Here is a 19,715-nt window from a genome sequence, read left to right as displayed (position 1 = left end):
GAATAAATGAACACAAAACGATCACAGCAAGCTTGATTGTGAAGTTTATTAAACGATATGCATTTGCATGCACATTATAAAGCAAATAATTAGGTAATACATACTTTTTAAAATATCATAAGCTTATCTGACCCAATTAGAAAACACACCTGCCACTCGTCTCCAAATAATAAAACCTCGGAGGATCTATTTGACTCTGAAGTTGTATCATTTTCAGCAGCAGGTAGGTTACAAAACGGAGGGAATAACCTGCAGCTAGAGGCTTGTGAGGTTTACCAAAACATTTTATTTATTTATTTATTTATTTTTAGCAGATAGCCAGCTCACCACGAGCTGCCTGACGTCACAGAGGAGCAATCTGTGGTCGGGCTGAAAATGTGCTCCAGCTGCTGAAAGCTACCGTAGCCTGTAGTGTCACTGTGCTCACGATACTCATGATGCCGACTGCTTTGGATTAAAGGGATCTTATTGCCAACTTGTGCATGACATAAACTTTAAAAACTTTGGCTACTTCAGGGGAATATTAAAAACAAATAATCCTAACAACGATTTAAATTCAGATAAACATTTTGGTTGTGAGTACTGGGTTTAATCCAATATTTTATTGCTCTGATTTTCAATTTCTACGCACTAAAGTAGATTGCTTAAAAAATTATTCTGTCACTGTTGACGTGTCCACTGCAGCGGCCTGAGAGCGGCTCTTTGGTAGTTAACACCAGCTACTGCGACAGTCCGCATTAGCATTCTGGGAATGGTGTTTATCAAGTTTTGGTGCATTTTATGTGGCAAATATAATAACTATCAAATTGTTTTTACATTTATCATTTGTTGAAACACACAGAGAACAAAAACAAAACACAATAAAACCCCTCCCCCTCCCCCGAAAGGCACTGTAGGTTCAATAATTATAAAATTATCTGCATTAATCATTTGCAAGGTCTTCAGAAACATCACAAGAACATGTTGTAGTTAAAATACACCCAAAGCTCTGAATAAAAAATAGCTTTTTGATTTATATGAGGGGAAAACAATTTAACATTACTACTGTACATTCGCTACTGAATACTGATTAAGATTTATGTGCTCGGATAAACTTCTGACTGCAACTTGCTGCGGTGTGCCTGACACGCTTGTTCTTACTGCGTGGGTACTTCTAGTAGTTCTAGTTTTAAAACAAGTCTGAAATGCTTGTTGAAATGTTGGGATCTGCTTTGTTTTGTTTACAAGGAACAACTTAAAAATCCCTTTTCTTAAATACGCCGCACGATTCAATTCAAAGCTTGCAGTGAAGGTTTTTATATCTGCACAGGTGCAACCAAAACAACAACAAATAAAAAAGGAGAGCTCAAGGGATGAGTATTTGAGTATTTCTGATATCACAGTTCCCACCCGCTTATAATAAACAGTTGGACCCAACACAGGGCTTCAACATTAAAACCAACTTTCCCAAAATGGAAAATAAAATAAGCAAACACATGACAGGAATCACGTTTTAAACAAAAAGCAAAGATAATATTTTTCTTATATATGATTGCAGACCATAAAATCTGCGGGTGAATAGCTGGTCCCTCTAAAGTGTAAATGCTTGGCAGACGCCTCCACGCTCCTCTCCGACTCCTCTCCGGCGTTTCTCGCTGCCATTTAAAGAATTCACAGAAAGAGCTGGTGGTGGACCACAGCGGGGACACATCCCTCTGGTTTTTGCTCGTTTTTTTTTTTTCTTTTTTGCTAATGTGCTCAAGGAGAAGTTGGTGTGGATTTTTTTTCTTTATAGCAGCTCAGTTTTGTCAAGACATTTTATTTGCTCTTATCCGGCTTTTTCAGTTCTGCTTCTTTTCTTATTTGGGGAGGGAAAGGGTCAAATCTGGTTTGTGGGATTTGGAAAACCCACCAGGACTGAAAAGAGTTTGCAGATCATCATGAAAGCTGGACCTTCTGCACCACCTGATAACTTGCTTTACACACCTGTCCCCGTACATGCAACTCTACTTACTATAGGCCTTGAAGCACTGCTGGGTGCTTTAACATCTCGCTTAGATGTCACACATCTGGTCATGTTCTTGTTGCTCCTGAAATCCATCCCTCTCTCTCCATCTCTGACTTAAACCTCAACCCTGACATTCAGATATTTCTAAAAATATATATATATAATTAATTTATAGCCTTAATCTTGATCACCAGCTTCCCAAGATGCATGGAGGGTAGGGACGGTGCCTGCGTTTAACAGTGGCACTGGGTGATAAGGCTAACTGAGCTTGCTGTGTTTGTGCAGTATCATGCCTGAAGAGCTCCTTTAGATGTCCGTTTGTATACAGCGTTTTCTCGTTTGGTTTACAGGCTGCACAGCGCTGCAAATGGTCTCCTTCAAGCTCTCATCCTTCTCTGGCTCTGTGTCACCAACACTCTCCTCGCTGATGTACAGAAACGTCCCGCTACTTCCCTCTTTTGGCGAAGCAGGTGGAGATGAAGACAGCAGGCGGCAGGTGAAGGCTGAGTGGCTAATCTGAGGCGGGAAGTGCTCCAGGCGGTCGTGTTCCACCTCTGGCATGGGCGTGATGGTGACGTCACTGAAGGCGCTGATGGGATTATGAGGGTGGGCGTCCATCGGGGGAGAGCAGGGTGCAGGAGCCGGTCTCGAGGTCTCGGGGTCTGAGCAGCTGAGCTCAGATGAGAAGTGGCTACAGTGCGACTCAGCCACAGAAGGAAGGCTGCCGCTCAGGGACGGAGAATCGAACTCTGAGGAATTAGTGCTGCGCTGCTCCAGAAGCTGAGTGTCCATGTCTGTTTGGATCTCGTTAACTTTTGCCTCTCCTTTGCTGATGCTGCTGGCTTTTTTCCAACGCTTGCCCTTGCTCGTTTTGACCCCAGAGGTGGAGGCATCCTTTGACCACGGCGGGCAGGGGCAGGAGTGGTTGGCTTGCTGAGCACAGCGACAGGTGGAGGGACACGAGCACGTAGCTCCTTTCAGGCCAGCAGAGCTGCTACTACAGCTGGCTTCATCCAGGCTGCTGCTGGCGCTTCCGTGTCTCACCTTCTCCTGCTTAGACTCCACGTCTGCCTGCACCTCCAGACTGTTGTCTCTGCAAAATCAAATCACCTACATTTAACTTATTGGATCATAGGGCAGCTGCCTACAAGTCTAACAAATCTAGGTCACCAAATTCCTACTAGAACAAGGAGGATGTGTATAATCTGAGTGCTGACCTTTCCAGAGACATGTAGGCGTTGAGGATGGACCCCGCCATGGCTTTTGTGCTTGCGTTGTCGCTCATTGTCCCCAGACTGACTGTGGCAGACTCCCCACTAAGGCTGCAGCGTTCCTTCTGGACGTCGGCCTGGACTTCCATCCTGGAAAAGTAAAAGCAGTCAAAACAACTAGAAAGTCCAGTTGACAAGTGAACAACAAGCCCATCGATGTAGTTTCAGTCCTAAAACATTTAACACTGATAAAATGGTCTAAGGAGCTTGGAAAGCTCTAAGCTACACAGACACTGATAACATTGTGCGACTGCACCATTTGCCACTCACATAGAAGTGCAAAATTTCTACGATGAAGAGAAAATAATACAAAGAAAAAGAAAAAAAAAGACTAACATGCTTTTTTCTTTTAAGTGATGAAAGTAAAGAATGACGTCTCATAGCTTTTATTTTGAGTGCACTGCTGAGTTAAAGAAAGGAGTTAAGGAAATTTAGGAAGTTAAGGGTTAATTTTAATTCATCTGTCTGTTTTCTTAACCCCTTATATTCAATTTAGGGTCACGAGAAGGGGAGCTGAACCCTATCACAGCTTTTATCAGCTGTCAGCGAGAAGTGGAGTCCATTAACAGGGCCAACAGACACCCATTCACAAGTACGACCAATTTAGAATAGCTATTGGATTTTCCCTCAGACAGTGTTCTGTTTGGGCTCATCTGGGCGTGCTTATCACACAATCAGTCCAGTCCATTTACCGGTTGTAGCAGCTGCCCGAGAGGCTTCCGGTGATGCTGGTCCCAGCGAGGGCTGTGGTGCTGGCATTGTCACTCATGTTATCCCGCTGGGTGGAACTTACGCCGCAGCGCTCCATGTTGCTTCCGCTCACACTGAGGCTCAGGCCCGTCAGACCACCAACACTCGCACCATCGCCGAGGCTGGCGTTGTTGAGGCGAGTCTCCGCTACTGAGGTTGTGTCTGACCAGAGAAAAGGGGGACACAGTGTGAGCTTTTATTAGGCTACAGAATAGTTTGATGGACAAAACTAAAGCAACAATGTGGCTTTCTGATATAGTATTACTGTATCCTGTGACTATAAATGCCCAAAGAAGTGAAACTAATACAAATGGAGCATGGTCAGTAACGTCAAAGTGGACACACATAAGTAATAAACTCAGGAGTGAACTTGGTATGACTTTACCATGCATCCTGGAACAACACATCATTAAATTCTCATTGGAATCAAAAGGACATCATCACGTCTCACACCTTATGTTTCTGAAAAGGTCAAAGTCTTCGCTGTCATCTGTACTAATAATTATGACTTTCATTGATGACAGAAGCTGCGAGAAAACAACACGTCTCGCCGTCACGCAGAGCCCCTAGTTCATCACAATTGCTGATATCGTGCCAGTCATTTCACACAGTCACACGCCCTGAATACTTTTCTGCATCTTCCATCAACAGCCCTTTGAGTAATGAATGTCATGCGCATAAAAACAAAGGCATGGCCAGATGTAAGAGTAATGACTGGTATGCATTCCTAACCGTGAGAACAAACTCATACAGTAATCTTTTCTATCAACCCTGTTAAATATTTAACCTGAAAATTGACCTAAGCTAAATGCAGAGCACCATGGTGCTTAAAACAACATTTTTAATTATTCATTAACGGATCATTATTGTCTGAACTGTGACTTTAAGTTCTTCCCATAGCCTGTGTACAGTATAAGACTCTCACCTGTGGCTGCAGCACCGTTGCCTATGTTGTCATTTTCATCGTCAAACTCAATTCGCACTCCTTTCCCATTGCCGGCAGAGACTCCACAACCTCCGCTCCGGCACAGGGAGATCGGGACAACACCGTAGACGTACGCAAGCATGATGGGAACGCCAATTCCTAAATAACACAACATGAACAAAAATTATTATGACTGACACTTAGGTAAGGTAAGCAGATTAACTAAGAAAATACTGGTGGGCGAAACATGTTTAAACTCAGTGTGTTGGTACAAGCAAGGCACAATATGAAGGCATAGATGGTGAAACAAAACAAAAAGACATTTTTCCTCACCAACAGTGACCGCGGCAACCACAGGAGACACGATCACAGACAACGTCACGCCGCCAGCTATCACCAGGTTCCTCTTGTGTTTGGAGATGTCTTTGCCTTCATAGCGAGTATGAATCTGATGGGAATAATTGTTCAGTATGATTTAACTTCACACGCTTTGCAGTAAAGCCACAAATGATGAACACACACCTCCTTTTGTCCCCACATCTCAAGGCTGACATTTGACAAACTTGTTACATGCAAGATACTGTACTAGGAACACAAAACTGGTACAAAAAAAACCAAAAAAAAAACAGGCATAACACAACCTCTCTGTACTAATCTGCAAGATCTTCACCACTTCTCACTTCTCTGAATACACACATTTTGTACCCCTGTTGCCTGCTGGGAGCTCTCACCTTTCTGCCCACATAGACAGGGATGCCAATGATCATTGCAGGGATGGCGATGCCAGCAATAAGGGCGATACCCACAGGAGCACCCACCAATGTGCCAAGCTGCCACAGGATCTTCTTCTTTCTGCTCCACGGCTTCTTCCCCCAGAAGGTGCAGCCCGATGGACTGGGAGGAGACAAGAGAGATAAAATAGTTTCACAGGGCTAAGACAAAAAGAGAGCTGTAAATATTAAGCTGTAAATATTAAAGGAAACCTAAAAAATAAGAAAAGCATAGGGCGGAGGAAGTCTTACCTTAAATAGTGCAGATCAGAGATCTCCTTCATGCAAAGCCAACAGAACTCACAGCCGCAGACGGCGCAGGTCATGTGATTGCAGCTTCCATCGTTCATCTTGATGATGTAGGCTGCACAGCGAGGGCATGGTTTGATGTCATCACCTGGTGCAGAATAAAACAGACTGAATATTGTGCTTAAAATGATAAAGCTTCTGTGCACTGTGAATTTATCACAAGTGTCCTTTAATGTGTAATGCCAAAGAACAGGTCAGGTTAATCTGAGAGCTTTGTATGGTAGCACCTATCTGTGGGCTACCTGCAGCGCCGCTCTCCTGGCTGTAGCTGAGTGAGGACGACCTGAAACTCCTCAGCCGGAAGTGTTGGGCCCTTTGCTGCCGTGCGGTGTCGCACGTCTGGTTGGGATGCCACAGCTGTTTGCAGTGGTAGCAGAACTCTGTCCCGCAGCCCTCACGCCCGCAGGTGATCTTTGGGCAGCTGGCACATCCAAATGCAATGACTGCATAACTAAAAAGAGAAATGATGGTAAATAAAATTTGGTGAGACAGAATGGACTTGCCGCTACAGGTATAATCAAATCTGGAGGATGGCATATCACCATAGCAACCTACATCAGTCATCACAGTGGCTTATTAGAGGGCTTTTTTTGTGGCAGGAATGTTTCTTTTTATAAATGAGCACATAAAACTTGACAAAGTGACACCATAAAAGCCCGTTGCTGCAGCAGTCATTTATATCCCATCACAACTGCTGCTTTAAATAACCTGCTTTTATATCAGTGACAAGAATATTATGAATGGTAGTGACTGTTTCCCCCGAGCTTGCTGACTCAAAGCCCCCCTCGTGTCCCTCCAGGGGTGAGACATGGGGGATGGTTTCTGTGTTAGATACCGCAGCAGATATGACAGCTTCATTTAAACTCAGAGGCATTCAGGATCCTGCATGATGGTTATCACGGGGACGTGAGGAAAAGCAAAAACAGTGCGACAGCAAGCAGCTTGTAAGGAACTCTTAGTTGCTCCACTCAAACCCTGATCATCTTCCACATTTCTAAATGTGATTGTGTGAGGAGAACATGGAGGACGAGCCTCTTGCTCAGTTTAGGATGAATTCCCAAGAAAAAAAGACAAAAAAACCCAAACTCAAATTAAACAGACGCTGCAGCACCGTCTGACGTACACAGCTGTGAGTCAAGATCTTTGTTAACATGAGATGAGCATTTAATCTAATATAGCCGTTAACATCAGCTGACAGCAAGGGAGCAACAGCAACTGCAGCTGGAAACTTAAAGAGGCACGCTATTTGGTGGGAATCAATGGGATTTATAAGTTAGCGAATGAAGCAAAATGATAAGTTTGGAAGACAAGTTAGTCATACTAAACCCTTAAGGCTAACCTTACAAAAGGTAGATTAGAGTTATCTTAAATGCAAAGTTATATAATTACATCTAACATTTCTTCAAGGTCAGTGGAGGAAGGAGGAAGTTAAAAAAGAAATAAAAAAAAATAGAAGCAGTAGAGTAAATATATAAAACTATTCATCACATGTCAAGTTTCTGATGAAAGAAATGAAAGTGAATGTAAGCATTAACAGATAAACTCTGTTATCCTCTTATTGACACATTTGACAAGCAGCAGTAGAGGCTGAATGTGAACATGTACTTAAACAAAACAGCCAGTCTGCACAGTTTCTAGACAGTCTACACTAACACCTTGGTGAGGTGAACCGATGGCACGTTGTAAAAAGTGGTAAAATATTGCCAAATGGCCTTTTGGTATTATCCCCATCTTGTTTTCCTCACATACATTTTACTGTCAGACCATAATTCAACCAGTTTTAACTGGTAGTGTAACACCTACAGTGATATACTTGGGCTCAACTTTTAAAAGAAACCCCAAGCTTGCCCAAAATAGAAAAACTGTTTCGGTTATGCTTGCATGTAACTAAATAGGACACCATCCGAAACTGAGCAAAACTTCACTGCATAAAGATGATTCAGCTGTTTATTTAAGGAATAATGAGGACTCAAATTTGACAAACTTCACAGTTGAGCTGACCAACAGAGCCCAGTAATTTGCACAATTATACAACAATAAAGACTGAGAGCATTAACCAGCGAGGAGAGTGGCAGCAAGCCAGAGTCGAGCTGTTTGTAGCTGAGTTGCAACAAACTCATGAAAGAGCCATTATTCCAGCAGACAAGGGTCAGCACTGTTGATGCAAGACGATCATGAGAGTGAGTGAAGGGTGAAACCATTTCTGAAGCAGACAACAACAGAGCTGAACTGATCATGGCTGACTGGAGCAAAAATATAAAAAAACAAAGCAAAAAACAACAAAATAGTGCAGCCAGCACCTGGAGCAAAACCAAATACACACTGATGTAAGGGTACATTAGCAGTACACGTATGCTGTGTGCATGGAGGCAGTCACGGCCTAATGGTGCAATGAGAAGCAAGAGACGTATGGAGGTCAGTTCAGGACCCTGTGAGCAAACTATTGAGTCCCTCCCGGCTCGAAACATACAAGACCCTGAACTGACCTTAACCCAGTACTGCCTCTGACATATAAGAGAGAGAGAGAAAAAGAAAGATTTCCAACTGCAAGAAACAGCAGTTTATTAACATTTTTAGGAGGTTTGCAGAGCTCGTTTTTACCCCAAACCAGCAACTTGCAATACTTGCAAATTTTTTCCAACTTTAATAATTGAAATAGGGTTTTTGTTTTGTCTTTTTTCATTCAGCTTATAACTTGTTATTTTAGGTTAAATAACTTTTCGCCTTATTTTAAGATTATTATCACTGAAGGGTGTGTTATGCTTTCCTTTATTTTCTGTCACATGATGCTGAATGTTTATACTAAAACACTGCCATAATTTCAGATAATCTGGTCCGCGTATATAAAAACCTTTATACTACTCAAAATGCTTGTTGTGTGGTGGGTCTTCTAGTCTGATGTCAGCTGATCATGAATTTCCTTATATGGTCATTTAAGGCACAGCTACACTGATGGGAGGCGGTGCTTAGAATCACAAGGTTACAAGCTAGCCAAGTACAGCCAATCAGGAGAAAGAAGGACTTAATTGTACAGAAGCTAAAACGGCGTGTTATTGGCCAGTAGAGGACATACAGTGCACAGGCCAGTGAAGAACAAGTAAAATACACCTGATCCAACCATAAATTAGTTCATGTATTGTTCAGACTGTTATACATGCTCCTTCATTTGTGGCTATATACTGAATATTTGCTCATTTACAACCTATTTGCAGTCTGAACACAGCGGGCATCATCATAAACTGACTGCTCGCTGCTTTTGACTGACAGAATAAATGCGGCTATTATTGCTACGAGTTATTTTTAGCCGAGACATCAATGCAGAAGCTGGAGTAAACTTCACAGGGTCAGATTACAGTCTTGAAATTTCCTTGATCTTCTGCCTTAGTGTGTTATTTTAGGAGTTGGGCACTGGTTTAATCAAAGTTACAGAAGATCAGGCACATCTCAGGTAATTAAAACTAAGATTTTGGCCCATATGAATTTGCAGGTTTTTCAGGATAATATCACAGGCTTAAAATTTTGGAAGCTGTCTGAAATTTACACGTGCCTTGTTGTAATTAGTGCTGCAAATCTCAACTTTCCTTCCTACTCTTCAGTTACATTTGAATGTAAATCTAAAAGCCTTCATTTCCCAAGTTTTTGCCTTGTGTATTATGTTTGAACTACACCAACTAGTCCTGTGTGTTATTCACTCAGGGGCCATCTAATCCCTCAGCTGTGGTTCTTACCCGCAGTCAGGGGCTGGGCACCAGCGGCAGTCAGGTTCAGCCACCAGCCACCTCCTCAGCATGAACTCCTCGTACTTGTCCATGAGGGCTCGGTCTCCCAGGATCATCCTGATGTCGTGGGGGTTGAAGCGCTCAGCACACTCGGGGCAGCTGATGTTGACTCGTGACTCTGAGATCTCGATGCGCAGATACTGTCGCAAGCAGTCTGCGCAGGAGCGGTGGTGGCAGGTCATGATGTCTGGGAAGTGATCACGTGCGTGGCGCAGTAGGCACAAAGGGCACTCCAGCAGCTCTGACGAAGACCCTGGCACTGAAGAAGTTGACGCTACATCTAATGGAGAGTTGGTTGCAGTTTTATCCTGCAAAGTCTCTACCTGTGCAGTTTCGAGGCTGACGACACCATCCACCCCAACTTCAGCTTGCAGAGCCTTCGCCTTGCGCTTGGGGTCACGTTCGGGCCGGCGTCGGCGCCCAAAGATTGCATGGAGAGAAAGACGGCGCTTCTTGGGAGTCTTTCTAACTGTGGGGAGGCTAACAGAGGAGCCAGCAGAGTGAAGATCTCGCTCTGAGCCTGTGCTGCCATGATGCTGCTGGTGCAGGCTGCTCATCACGCCAAACTGGGCGCCACTGGTGCTGTGACCAGCAATTACCACATTGGGATCGGGGATTAGAGATGGTACGGAGAAGGAAGACGGAAAGAGGGACTAGGGTTTAAGGAAGATGCTCAGGAAATAGACTGCTATCTAGGACATGGTGGCAGGAACCTGATTTAGGAGGTGTGCAGGTGTGTGAGATGATCTGCCCTTGTTTTAAGTCACACCAGTTTAAGGGGTTCCTTTATGGCCAAGATGAACAAGTTCAGATGTAGGCCACAAACCTGAGGAAAAAAGAGAGAGAGGAAAATATCAGGTGCTGTGCTGAAGTCAAATGCATTAATTTTTAATTATCTGCTGCAAAAACAGAACCACTTGGCTGCAAAACGAGGCAACACTATTTCAAGATGCAAAACAACCATCCAACTAAAGAGAATCTTAAAAGCAAGACAGCCATCCGTGAGGCTGTTCACTGGCCTCTGTGTTAAAGCGTAACCACTTCTTTGACGTTTAAGAGTTTTCTGGCAGACTGCAGGCATTTTCTCAGGCGTGTCTTCTGTGCCTCTGAGTGTGTGCATGCTATTATTCTCACATAGCTGCATGCTTTCCCTCGAGTGTGTATTAGTCAAGTGTAGGCAAAACAAGACAAATCCTGCGTTTCCACCATAGATCTCAAAAGCAGCCACAGCTGTGCCTGTAGTTCTCTGCAGCCTCACCTAGCCTTAAGTACTTTCACTGCTTGTTTGCACAACTTAAGCATAAGCTCTTCACCTGTAAAAGCAGCGTGAAAACGCACTTGTGGTGGATGTGAAGGGTTTAAGGGTCAAAATAACAGGCATAACAGAGGCGAGTCTTAAATTTCATTGACTAATCCAATCTAGCAAATGAGATCAAAAATGCTTCATGAAGTTCTTTTAATCCTAACCACCTTCCACCTGACCTGGCCTATTTTTATCCAATCCATCCAACACAAAATTTACCATGATTGTTTTGCTTTCAGCAAAATATGCACGCTCTTCTAAACACAATTTTGTTTCCACACCTTTATCTTCTCGCAGTATTTAAAAAAAAATACATGAATAAATAAATAAATAAATAAACAGAATTACAGAAATCAACGCTTTCCAAGTTTGCCCTCACTTGACATGTCCTATATAACTGTGCTCATGTTTGTATAACTGTGCTCATGTTTGTATCATGAATTGCAAAGTATTTTAAAAACCCTAAAGCAATATAAAGGACAAAAGGGATTTCTACTGGCTGCTGCAGGCTGCAAACTTGTGTTTGCCATTAGGGACTAATTTCAGGAAAATTCCAGCGGGAGCCAAAAGGTGACTAATTAACAAGCCTGTTGCAAATCTAAACTGGGACAAAGCAACCATATGCACTCTCGTAACCTACAAACCTCAGTCTGACTGGCTGCTGTTTTTCCACCTTTAAGTACCATGGCATGTAGGCCGAAGTCAGCATCAACTACTTTAATGTTGGGGAAGGCTAAAAAGAAAAAAGTCTTTAGTTGCAGAGCCTGAAACCAGATTCAGTTCGGCACCTAATAATAACATACACTCAACTAAATTAATGTAACATTTTAACACTTTCAGTGAATCTGGTTAGTGGTTTGATCACGAGCTTGAAGCATTTTAAAAAGGCCATTAAAAGATTATAAATGCAATAAAATTCAGAAATGCGGTCTTTCAGGTGCTCACACTCAGCTCTGACTGACAACACCCAATAAAATCTGCAAACATCCAAAAAACAAAAAAAAAACAAAAAAACAAACAAAAAAAAAAAAAAGATGCTTGGATCAAATGACTCTTGATCCCAAACTGCCATTTTTATCTCCCAGTTTAGCAGCAGGCAGGTTCAAAAAGAAAAAACAAAACAAAAAACAACTCAAATGCATCCCAGTAGCCTTTTGATGCTGACTGAAACTAAATTCGGCCGACTTTTTGCACATCTACAAGCTCTAAATACAGCCAGTAGTCTGCAGACAGTGTCACGGCATAAGAGTCCCATCTCTTCAGAGACAAATATCCTGAAACGCACGTATGAACATGACAGATGTATGCAATACACTGGCAAACGCACATCTGACAACACATAATGTATTAAACCAGATGCAGGACTGTATCTGTATTACTGTTGGGACAAAACTGATAAGTACCTACCATTAGCATATGCCCTCATACCTAATGGCTACAATGCAAATGTTATTATAATATAAAAGACTTTAATTATGGTTAATAGCTGCCAGTTTTATTTACACAGCCCTTCACCTGCAGTTAGATGCTCCTTGCACATTCCCAGTTGTGTCATTAACATAATGAATAATGTAAATAAGGATAACCCTTAGTGCATAAACGTTCATATATATTAATGATAAGCTGCTCCTTCTCACACACACAGCAAGGGGGAAGTTACTTTGATGATTCCGTTGTTGGGAAGCTTTTACTGCATTACTGTAATATAAAGTGTTGCCATCAACTCAATGAATAGTATTTTATTTCACTTATCTCTTGGCAGCTCTACATATGTGTGTGTGCGTGTGTGTGTGTGCGTGTGTGTGTGTGCATGCGTGTGTGTTGAAGAGGAGAAACTATGACCGTAAATGACAGCAGTATGCCGCAGTCTAAAGACATAAAAATCTAACAGATAAACACCAATAAATATTTAACTGTTCATTGTTTTTATCTGAAGTCTGTTGCCATTTGTTAGTTTAATAAGTAGAGTTATATATGTTTATCTGATGTACAAGTTTATTACACCAATCAAGAGACTGGCTGGCAACCCTTTGGCAACCTCCGGTCATTAGGGAAAAATGTGTAGTGGTTGCTGGAGCTTGCTGGGTGAAATTGGCTGCAAAGAGGGTGCTGGTTATTGCTTTGGTTGCTCGCACATTGCTGTGGTCACCTGCAGTTTGCATGAAAGATGTCAACTTATCTGCAGACACCCACAAGCTAAACAAGGTGTGGTAGTGAGACAAAACGTTTACTTTCAAAGTAAAAGTTGTGCCCTCCCACTGAAACCAACATGTATCAAAAACAGTGCAACTTTTACTTTAAGTTTAACTGTAGCCTTTACTGGTTTGCAATGCACTCTTCAGAGTTTCACTATTGCTTGGTGAATATTTCCCAGATGGGACTGCTCTCCAGGCCTACATAAATGGGGCTTTAGTAACTTAGTATTTACTTACTAATAATTACTAACTTTTGACTCATGACTGGTGGTTGCCAACTGGTCTCTAGACCTGTGTGACTGAAGCCTTCAGTTTACGTGCACATCAGCTGTACTGATGTGTGAAATCCCCCAGAAACGATAGTTTTCTCAGCACTAAAATCCACACAACAATATTTGTGTAATGGTGGGCTCAATCTTTTCACTGAAATCCATGTGGAATCATCAAGATTTGGTATAAAATAACCGGTCTCAACAAATTCATCACTGGAGCCTTTAGAAATAGAAATGTTGAATTGGTCCAGCCTTAAATGTTAACAACTGTTGTCATTATATGACACAAAATATAGAAGTATTTCTTTCTGTTTTAACCACTTGGTTGAGGTCAATAATTAAACTTTATATTTGTTAAGTACAGCACTTCAGGTTGCTAGGAAGAAATTACAACAAACAGACAGTGTGCAGAAGACTAGACGTTTCCAGCAGACATTTTTTCTTGACTTTACCTCATAAGTATTTTTAATGTTACGTTAAGCTGTGCATTTAACTGTCACATAAAGATAAAGGAGAAAAAGCGTGCCAACCATAATTGCATCTCATTAGGCTGTAGCATTGCAGCCAAAGAATGAAAGTTGTAAAGAAGAATACACCTTAACTGGTGACTCCATTTTTTTTTTTACTTTCTTTAAATAAGAGATTCTGCATTTGAAATTTAAACTATGAAAAGCTGCTGTGTGCAAGGTGACACATGCACAGTGTGTCACTGACTAACAAAAGCAGTAAATCTTCCATATATAGGGCTTTGGAGCGTGATGTCACGGGGGTGGGCGTGGAAAGGATTTTGGCCCGATCCGCCATTTTGGGGGTCTAGCGCAAGTGAAAAGGGAGCGAAGGCACACACAACAGCCATGGTTCGTATTTGCTGTGTGGTCGGCTGCAATGTTCGATCGCACGACCAGCAAGAAAATAAGCTTGAAAAGGGTTTATCTTTTCATTCTTTCCCAACCTGGAAGCAACATGAGGCAGCTCGTGTATCGATGTTAGCAAACGAAGGCGTCCAGCCTGGAGAGCAGCTGTGAGACGAGCTCCAGTTCTCTTCCATCTCCAAATATCTGTTGGTGCTCCAGACATTTTCATTCCGGTAAGTTCTAAATATGTTCATATCACTCTTTATAGCCTATTAGTTTCATTTTCAATGCACTCTGAGCTCATAGCAAATTAGAACAAACATCCTACTGAGTGATTTTGCAGAACTACCGTCTATTTATAGAGTTGCTAATTATTTGGCATTATTGCAGCAAACCAGCCTATGAAATGGATGAAACATCGTGACTGGGTCCCAGCGCTACACGAGGGACCTGCTTCAAACAAACCACCATGCCAATCAGATTACTTCTTCCATGTGAGGGTGAAGAGGTGACCCTCCTGGATAAGATGGTGAAGGTTTGCTGCGTTTGGTGAACAGTGTGATAATAAAACCAGGGAAGAATGAAACCTGCTCCTGTTAAATGTTCTTAAGTCTTGTGCTGTTATTTTTTTCAAAAGATACAGTAAATAAAGTAATGTTAGTAGTGGGTGATATCATGTAAACACTCATGATTTTGTGTAAACATTTTGTCATTTGTAAACTATAAATGACATGGATTCTACACTGTTACTGATGTGATGCTCTATAAGGTGGTTTTAATAAAATAAAATAAAAAGAGGCAAAAATTAGTTTGTTTCTTTATTCAACTTTTGAACAGTGGGACTCAGTCAGTACATATTCAGTAAATGCAAATTATTTACACGGCAGTGCACTACAGGCATACATCTAGACTCCTCCACAGTAGCAGGTGGGATTTTCCTTTTTTGAGGACGGCTTCTTTTACCTGTCACTACAGATGGTCTGTTTATGTTTTGATCAAGAGCCTTTTTTTGGGCAGCTGAAGAGGAGAAGTCTATCTTATGGCCAACCTCTGGCTGTATCTTGGTCACATTACCCAGCAAAACCCAGTAAGCAGGTTCATCTGTAACAGTCCTTGTGCCACGATCAAGACTGTTGCTTCTACTTTAAACAGAAGAGCAGCGACATGGCTGCAGTTCTCTGCGACTCCGGCCATACAGCTGCAGTGGGCGACTTCAACCTTCCCTGTGATGCTCACAGTGACCCATGGCTGCAATGCTGGTTCATTCAGTCTTTGAGAGTGCAGCACCTGAAACACACACAGACAAAGTTCATTTAAAGACAAGAACTAATGAGCCAAGGCCGACACAAATGTGTTTTATCTACTTTATCATAAATGTAACAAAGTGTTTAGAAAGTTAGCACATACATGTGATTTTTCATTTCTTTATGTGTCCATCGCTGCATGTTAGTGTAAATCTGTCTGTTCTCTGTCAGAAACCTGCCTGCAGAGAATGAACCTAAAGTATGTAATGCAAGGATGTCATCACTTTAGAGATGGGGAAAGCATAAAGTGACAATTATGAATCACTTAATATGATAAGGAGATTCTGCAGGTCATTAATCAATGTATAAAACTAAAATAAAATGTATTTTTAGTGACACAGGATACAAACATGGAAGCAAGATGTATAATTAGGATTATTTATAATAAATATGAATAAATTAGTGCAATTTCTTTAACCATAAAGAATAACTAAATCCTTCAGGACAATGTCACATCAATGCACTGAACTCACTGTTATCCCTCTAACAGCCTCCACATGTTCTCACTGTAATTTCCCCTCATGAATGAATTTATGCTGCACTAATGTGAATGTTTGCAGGGAAATCAAACGCATTTCACACGCAGTACTCGAGCTGACTTACCTTTGTTTGAATGACGACTTGTACGCGCTGACTCCACAGACAAGGTACGAAAATATGTCAGGCTACGTCAGTAGCGCTAGGTGTTCGGGGTTTCTACTCCACGGCTGTATTTCATACGGGTCCACATTTCCAATGCACGCTATTTTCTGCAAGTACCGCTGCTTCGCCTCTGGACGCAATCGGTCTCTATACAGTTCACTCTCTTTTGAGCTGCTTTTAAGCATCTTTCTTGTAGTCGTCGTTCCAACACAGTGTGTTTTTTTGATTCGTAGACCCCGAAAATGGCGCTGCGCTCCCACAATGCATTGCGGCGTGACGTCAACTCCAAAGCCCTATTAGACTAGGGACCCTGAAGGCAAGTTATCATACAGCAGGCGAACCGCAACATGGGAAGCACAAGTGTAGGTGATGCCTGAATCCTGCAGTCCTACATTATAACACAATGTAATGACACACCAGGCGAAGTAACCAAGACATGGAGCAAGAGGAAATTTTTACCAAGACAGAAGAGCAATTTCAAGCAAACCACAAGTCAACGTGAAATTACACCCTCAGGCATAATTAAACTGGAAAATCCTTCCTCTTCTATGTGCCAAGCCTGAGCGGGACTTTCCATGTGACTTAGGTCAGTATGCACGATTGTGCGAGCACACGCACATGCATGTATTCAGGTTTTGTGGCTCAGGGGCAATCACATGCAAGCGAGGCTTACACACTGGGATGGTGTCCCAGTTCTTGAGACAACCTCAGGGTAAAAATCCTATTGAGATAGAATAAATGCTTTCAGTCTTCAGTCAACTCTTAAAGGAAATCACCAAGTTCGCATCAGCTCATGCAGTGTTATGACTACCATCGTGAGATGATTTAATCCCATGGTTTTCAAATGAAGATGCAGGTCAGTGTAAGGCCACATAGTTGCCTTTCATTTGGAGCCACACTATAATTTGTGTGTCAAAATGAAGAAGGGGAAATAGCAGTAAAAAGTGTCACTTGGCGTTACCGCGGTAATGGTTTTAACACGTAAAGCTCTTGAGACCAGAGCAATAACATGTTGGCTGCTGAGCTGCAATAAAGGAAATAAATCCAGGTTTCTCTTGCCTGTAATTTTGCAAAGAGACAATTAGGTGCACAGCCAAACTGCAATGGAACATTTTACGCTGTTGCCCTGTGAGTGCATGCTGGCACATCAAGCCTCAATTTCATAAATACTTTTGGTCATTTTTGAACTATTGATAAGTTATAAACAGAACCCCTGGCCCTCGCCCAAACAAACATCCTTTTCCAACCATTTCCAGTACCATCATTACAAAGTGTTTCTTCCACTTCCAAAGGTAAACAAGTCCATCAGCTTAAAAAAAAGCATCTAACAGTCAACATGTCGCTGATGATGATTCCATTCATTTAATACCATGTGCTGACCCGAAAAATCACCCTGATCTATTCAGCGGTAAGGTCACACCAGTGGAACGCTTCATCCCCTCGAATCCAATCAAAATGTCACCACTGGTTTTACAGACATGTGGACAAGCTCTAATCTAATGTACATATTAACTGATATTAAATGTTTTCCATATGATATAATATTTTTATTCCAAAAGTAGCTCTTAAACTCAGATAAAGTGAAAACAACAGGACACATATCAACCTCACCAGAGACCCAATGATACAATATTATCACATTTAACACACAGCAGAATATGAATTTTAGACTGAATTTTGATATTAGCATTGGAATAATATTTTCATGTATTGCAAGTTATCACCTTTTATCAACTTCAATTTATGTCCTTGGAGTTAAAGTTTGTCATTATCTGTGTTATGTAATAAGAAAGTCCAGCGTCTCTTGTGTCTCTTTCTTCAGTAGCTCTTATTGCTGTAATATTGCTTTGTGAAAAAGACAGAATGACAAACGACTTCACTAATAACAGTCATAAGCATTGCCTGCGCCTGACAAACCGAAGTGTTTGTATTACAGTCTGGACTACTGTAGTACTGCAGGTATTTTGAATGTGACACACTTGACTTATAGATTTTGGGTCATAAGCTGCTTATACAGACTTGGACTGCACTGATTCAATATTTGAATCCAATATCAGACTCACGAAACTAGATCAGATATCAGTGACAATGAAACAATCCACAGGACAACCCTTTCTAGGTAGTTAGTACGACACTTTCTCTGCATTTCAGTATAAGCCTTGCTTAGAACCCATATGGAAAAGATATATATAAATCTTATAAAGTTTGTATCTGTCTTGTATGAAATTTGTATGAAAAGCATTAAAGAGTGAAAACACATATAAGATCCCTTGAAAAATTATATAATGAAACTTGTATGTTTTGTATACTTACTAAAAAAATATATGAAAGTAATGAGAAAGTGCCACTTTCATGAGTAATCACATATAAGTTTTTACTATTTCTTTTCCATATGGGAAGTTTTTACTGCACTTACAGTAACATAACTTATTGCTGTCAACTTGATTTATTTATTATTCCACTTGGTCACATGAGTGCCGCTCAACAAGCTGTATACTACATACAAGAAGAGCCATAATGCTTTATTTATGACACCATGATCTGTTTGTGTAGATAACAAAAGAAAAGGGGAAAAAAAAAACATGAGATGTGGACTGGTACATATATAGCACGGTTCTAATCAATTTGGGCACTCAAAGAGCTTTCTGCTACAAGCCTCATTCACCAAATCTCACACACATTCATACTATACTAGGGCTGCTCAATTAATTGAATTTTAATCACGATTACGATCTGGGCTTTCAACGATCATTAAAAATGACTGAGCCGATTATTAGCCCCTCCCTCATTTATCCGCGACACCTTAAAGGCCGGTCCGTGAAAATATTGTCGGGCATAAACCGGTCCGTGGCGCAAAAAAGGTTGGAGACCGCTGATTAAGAGGACCCGAGGGAAGCTCGGAAAGCTAAGCAGAAGTTATTTGGAGAGGAGAGTGACTGCCGTTGGTTGAAAAGAGGTAAAAAAAAAAAAAAAAAAAAAAACTTCAGTGGTGTTGCACACTATTTTATATTATTTTTTAAAGTCATTGTTAACCCTTTAAATCCGGTCAGAGCAGCACGCTCCGTTTTGTGTAACTACTTTTAAATCCCTGTAGAATCTGAACCACGTAAGCTAGCGCAATAATTTGTTTTGCATATGAAACCGGAGGAGTTGTACTTACAACTTATGCCATCAGCTTGTCCTCGGTCACGGTTTCCTTCCACATATAGCTTTGCAAAAATTGCATAAAAAGCGCTTGCAGGAACAAAAACATAATATTCCAGAAACACGCTTTGCCGATCCGATCAGCTGTTCATAACACTTCCCACAGTGAAACAGATGTCAGCGCGAACTGTCTCATGTCCGCCATTTCCT

The 19,715-nt window shown here is 41.5% G+C and overlaps 1 protein-coding gene and 1 long non-coding RNA gene across 2 annotated transcripts in view; one reads left to right on the top strand and one right to left on the bottom strand.

The window, feature by feature from the left end:
* Window positions 1–26: 26 nt before the first annotated feature.
* The window catches only part of LOC113014347 (E3 ubiquitin-protein ligase RNF19A-like), a 30,598-nt gene continuing 10,909 nt past the window's right edge, over window positions 27–19,715 (bottom strand). Inside the window, exons 2-10 of the mRNA XM_026155804.2 lie at window positions 9,741–10,617; window positions 6,255–6,463; window positions 5,956–6,100; window positions 5,665–5,827; window positions 5,267–5,381; window positions 4,934–5,092; window positions 3,951–4,170; window positions 3,205–3,348; window positions 27–3,080 (exon numbers count right to left, since the gene is read on the bottom strand). Of these exons, the coding sequence (XP_026011589.1) occupies window positions 2,294–3,080; window positions 3,205–3,348; window positions 3,951–4,170; window positions 4,934–5,092; window positions 5,267–5,381; window positions 5,665–5,827; window positions 5,956–6,100; window positions 6,255–6,463; window positions 9,741–10,348 (2,550 nt within the window). The 5' untranslated portion in view covers window positions 10,349–10,617 and the 3' untranslated portion in view covers window positions 27–2,293. The remainder of the gene's footprint in view (window positions 3,081–3,204; window positions 3,349–3,950; window positions 4,171–4,933; window positions 5,093–5,266; window positions 5,382–5,664; window positions 5,828–5,955; window positions 6,101–6,254; window positions 6,464–9,740; window positions 10,618–19,715) is intronic.
* Window positions 14,148–15,220, top strand: LOC145423782 (uncharacterized). The gene is made up of 2 exons (XR_013904817.1): window positions 14,148–14,648; window positions 14,806–15,220. It is a non-coding gene; the product is annotated as an uncharacterized LOC145423782 (long non-coding RNA).

This window comes from Astatotilapia calliptera, chromosome 22 (genome assembly GCF_964374335.1).
Source record: "Astatotilapia calliptera chromosome 22, fAstCal68.1, whole genome shotgun sequence".
In the NCBI taxonomy this organism is placed as follows: Eukaryota; Metazoa; Chordata; class Actinopteri; order Cichliformes; family Cichlidae; genus Astatotilapia; species Astatotilapia calliptera.
Note: the sequence above shows the minus strand (reverse complement) of the source record. Positions and strands in the feature narration are given on the sequence as shown.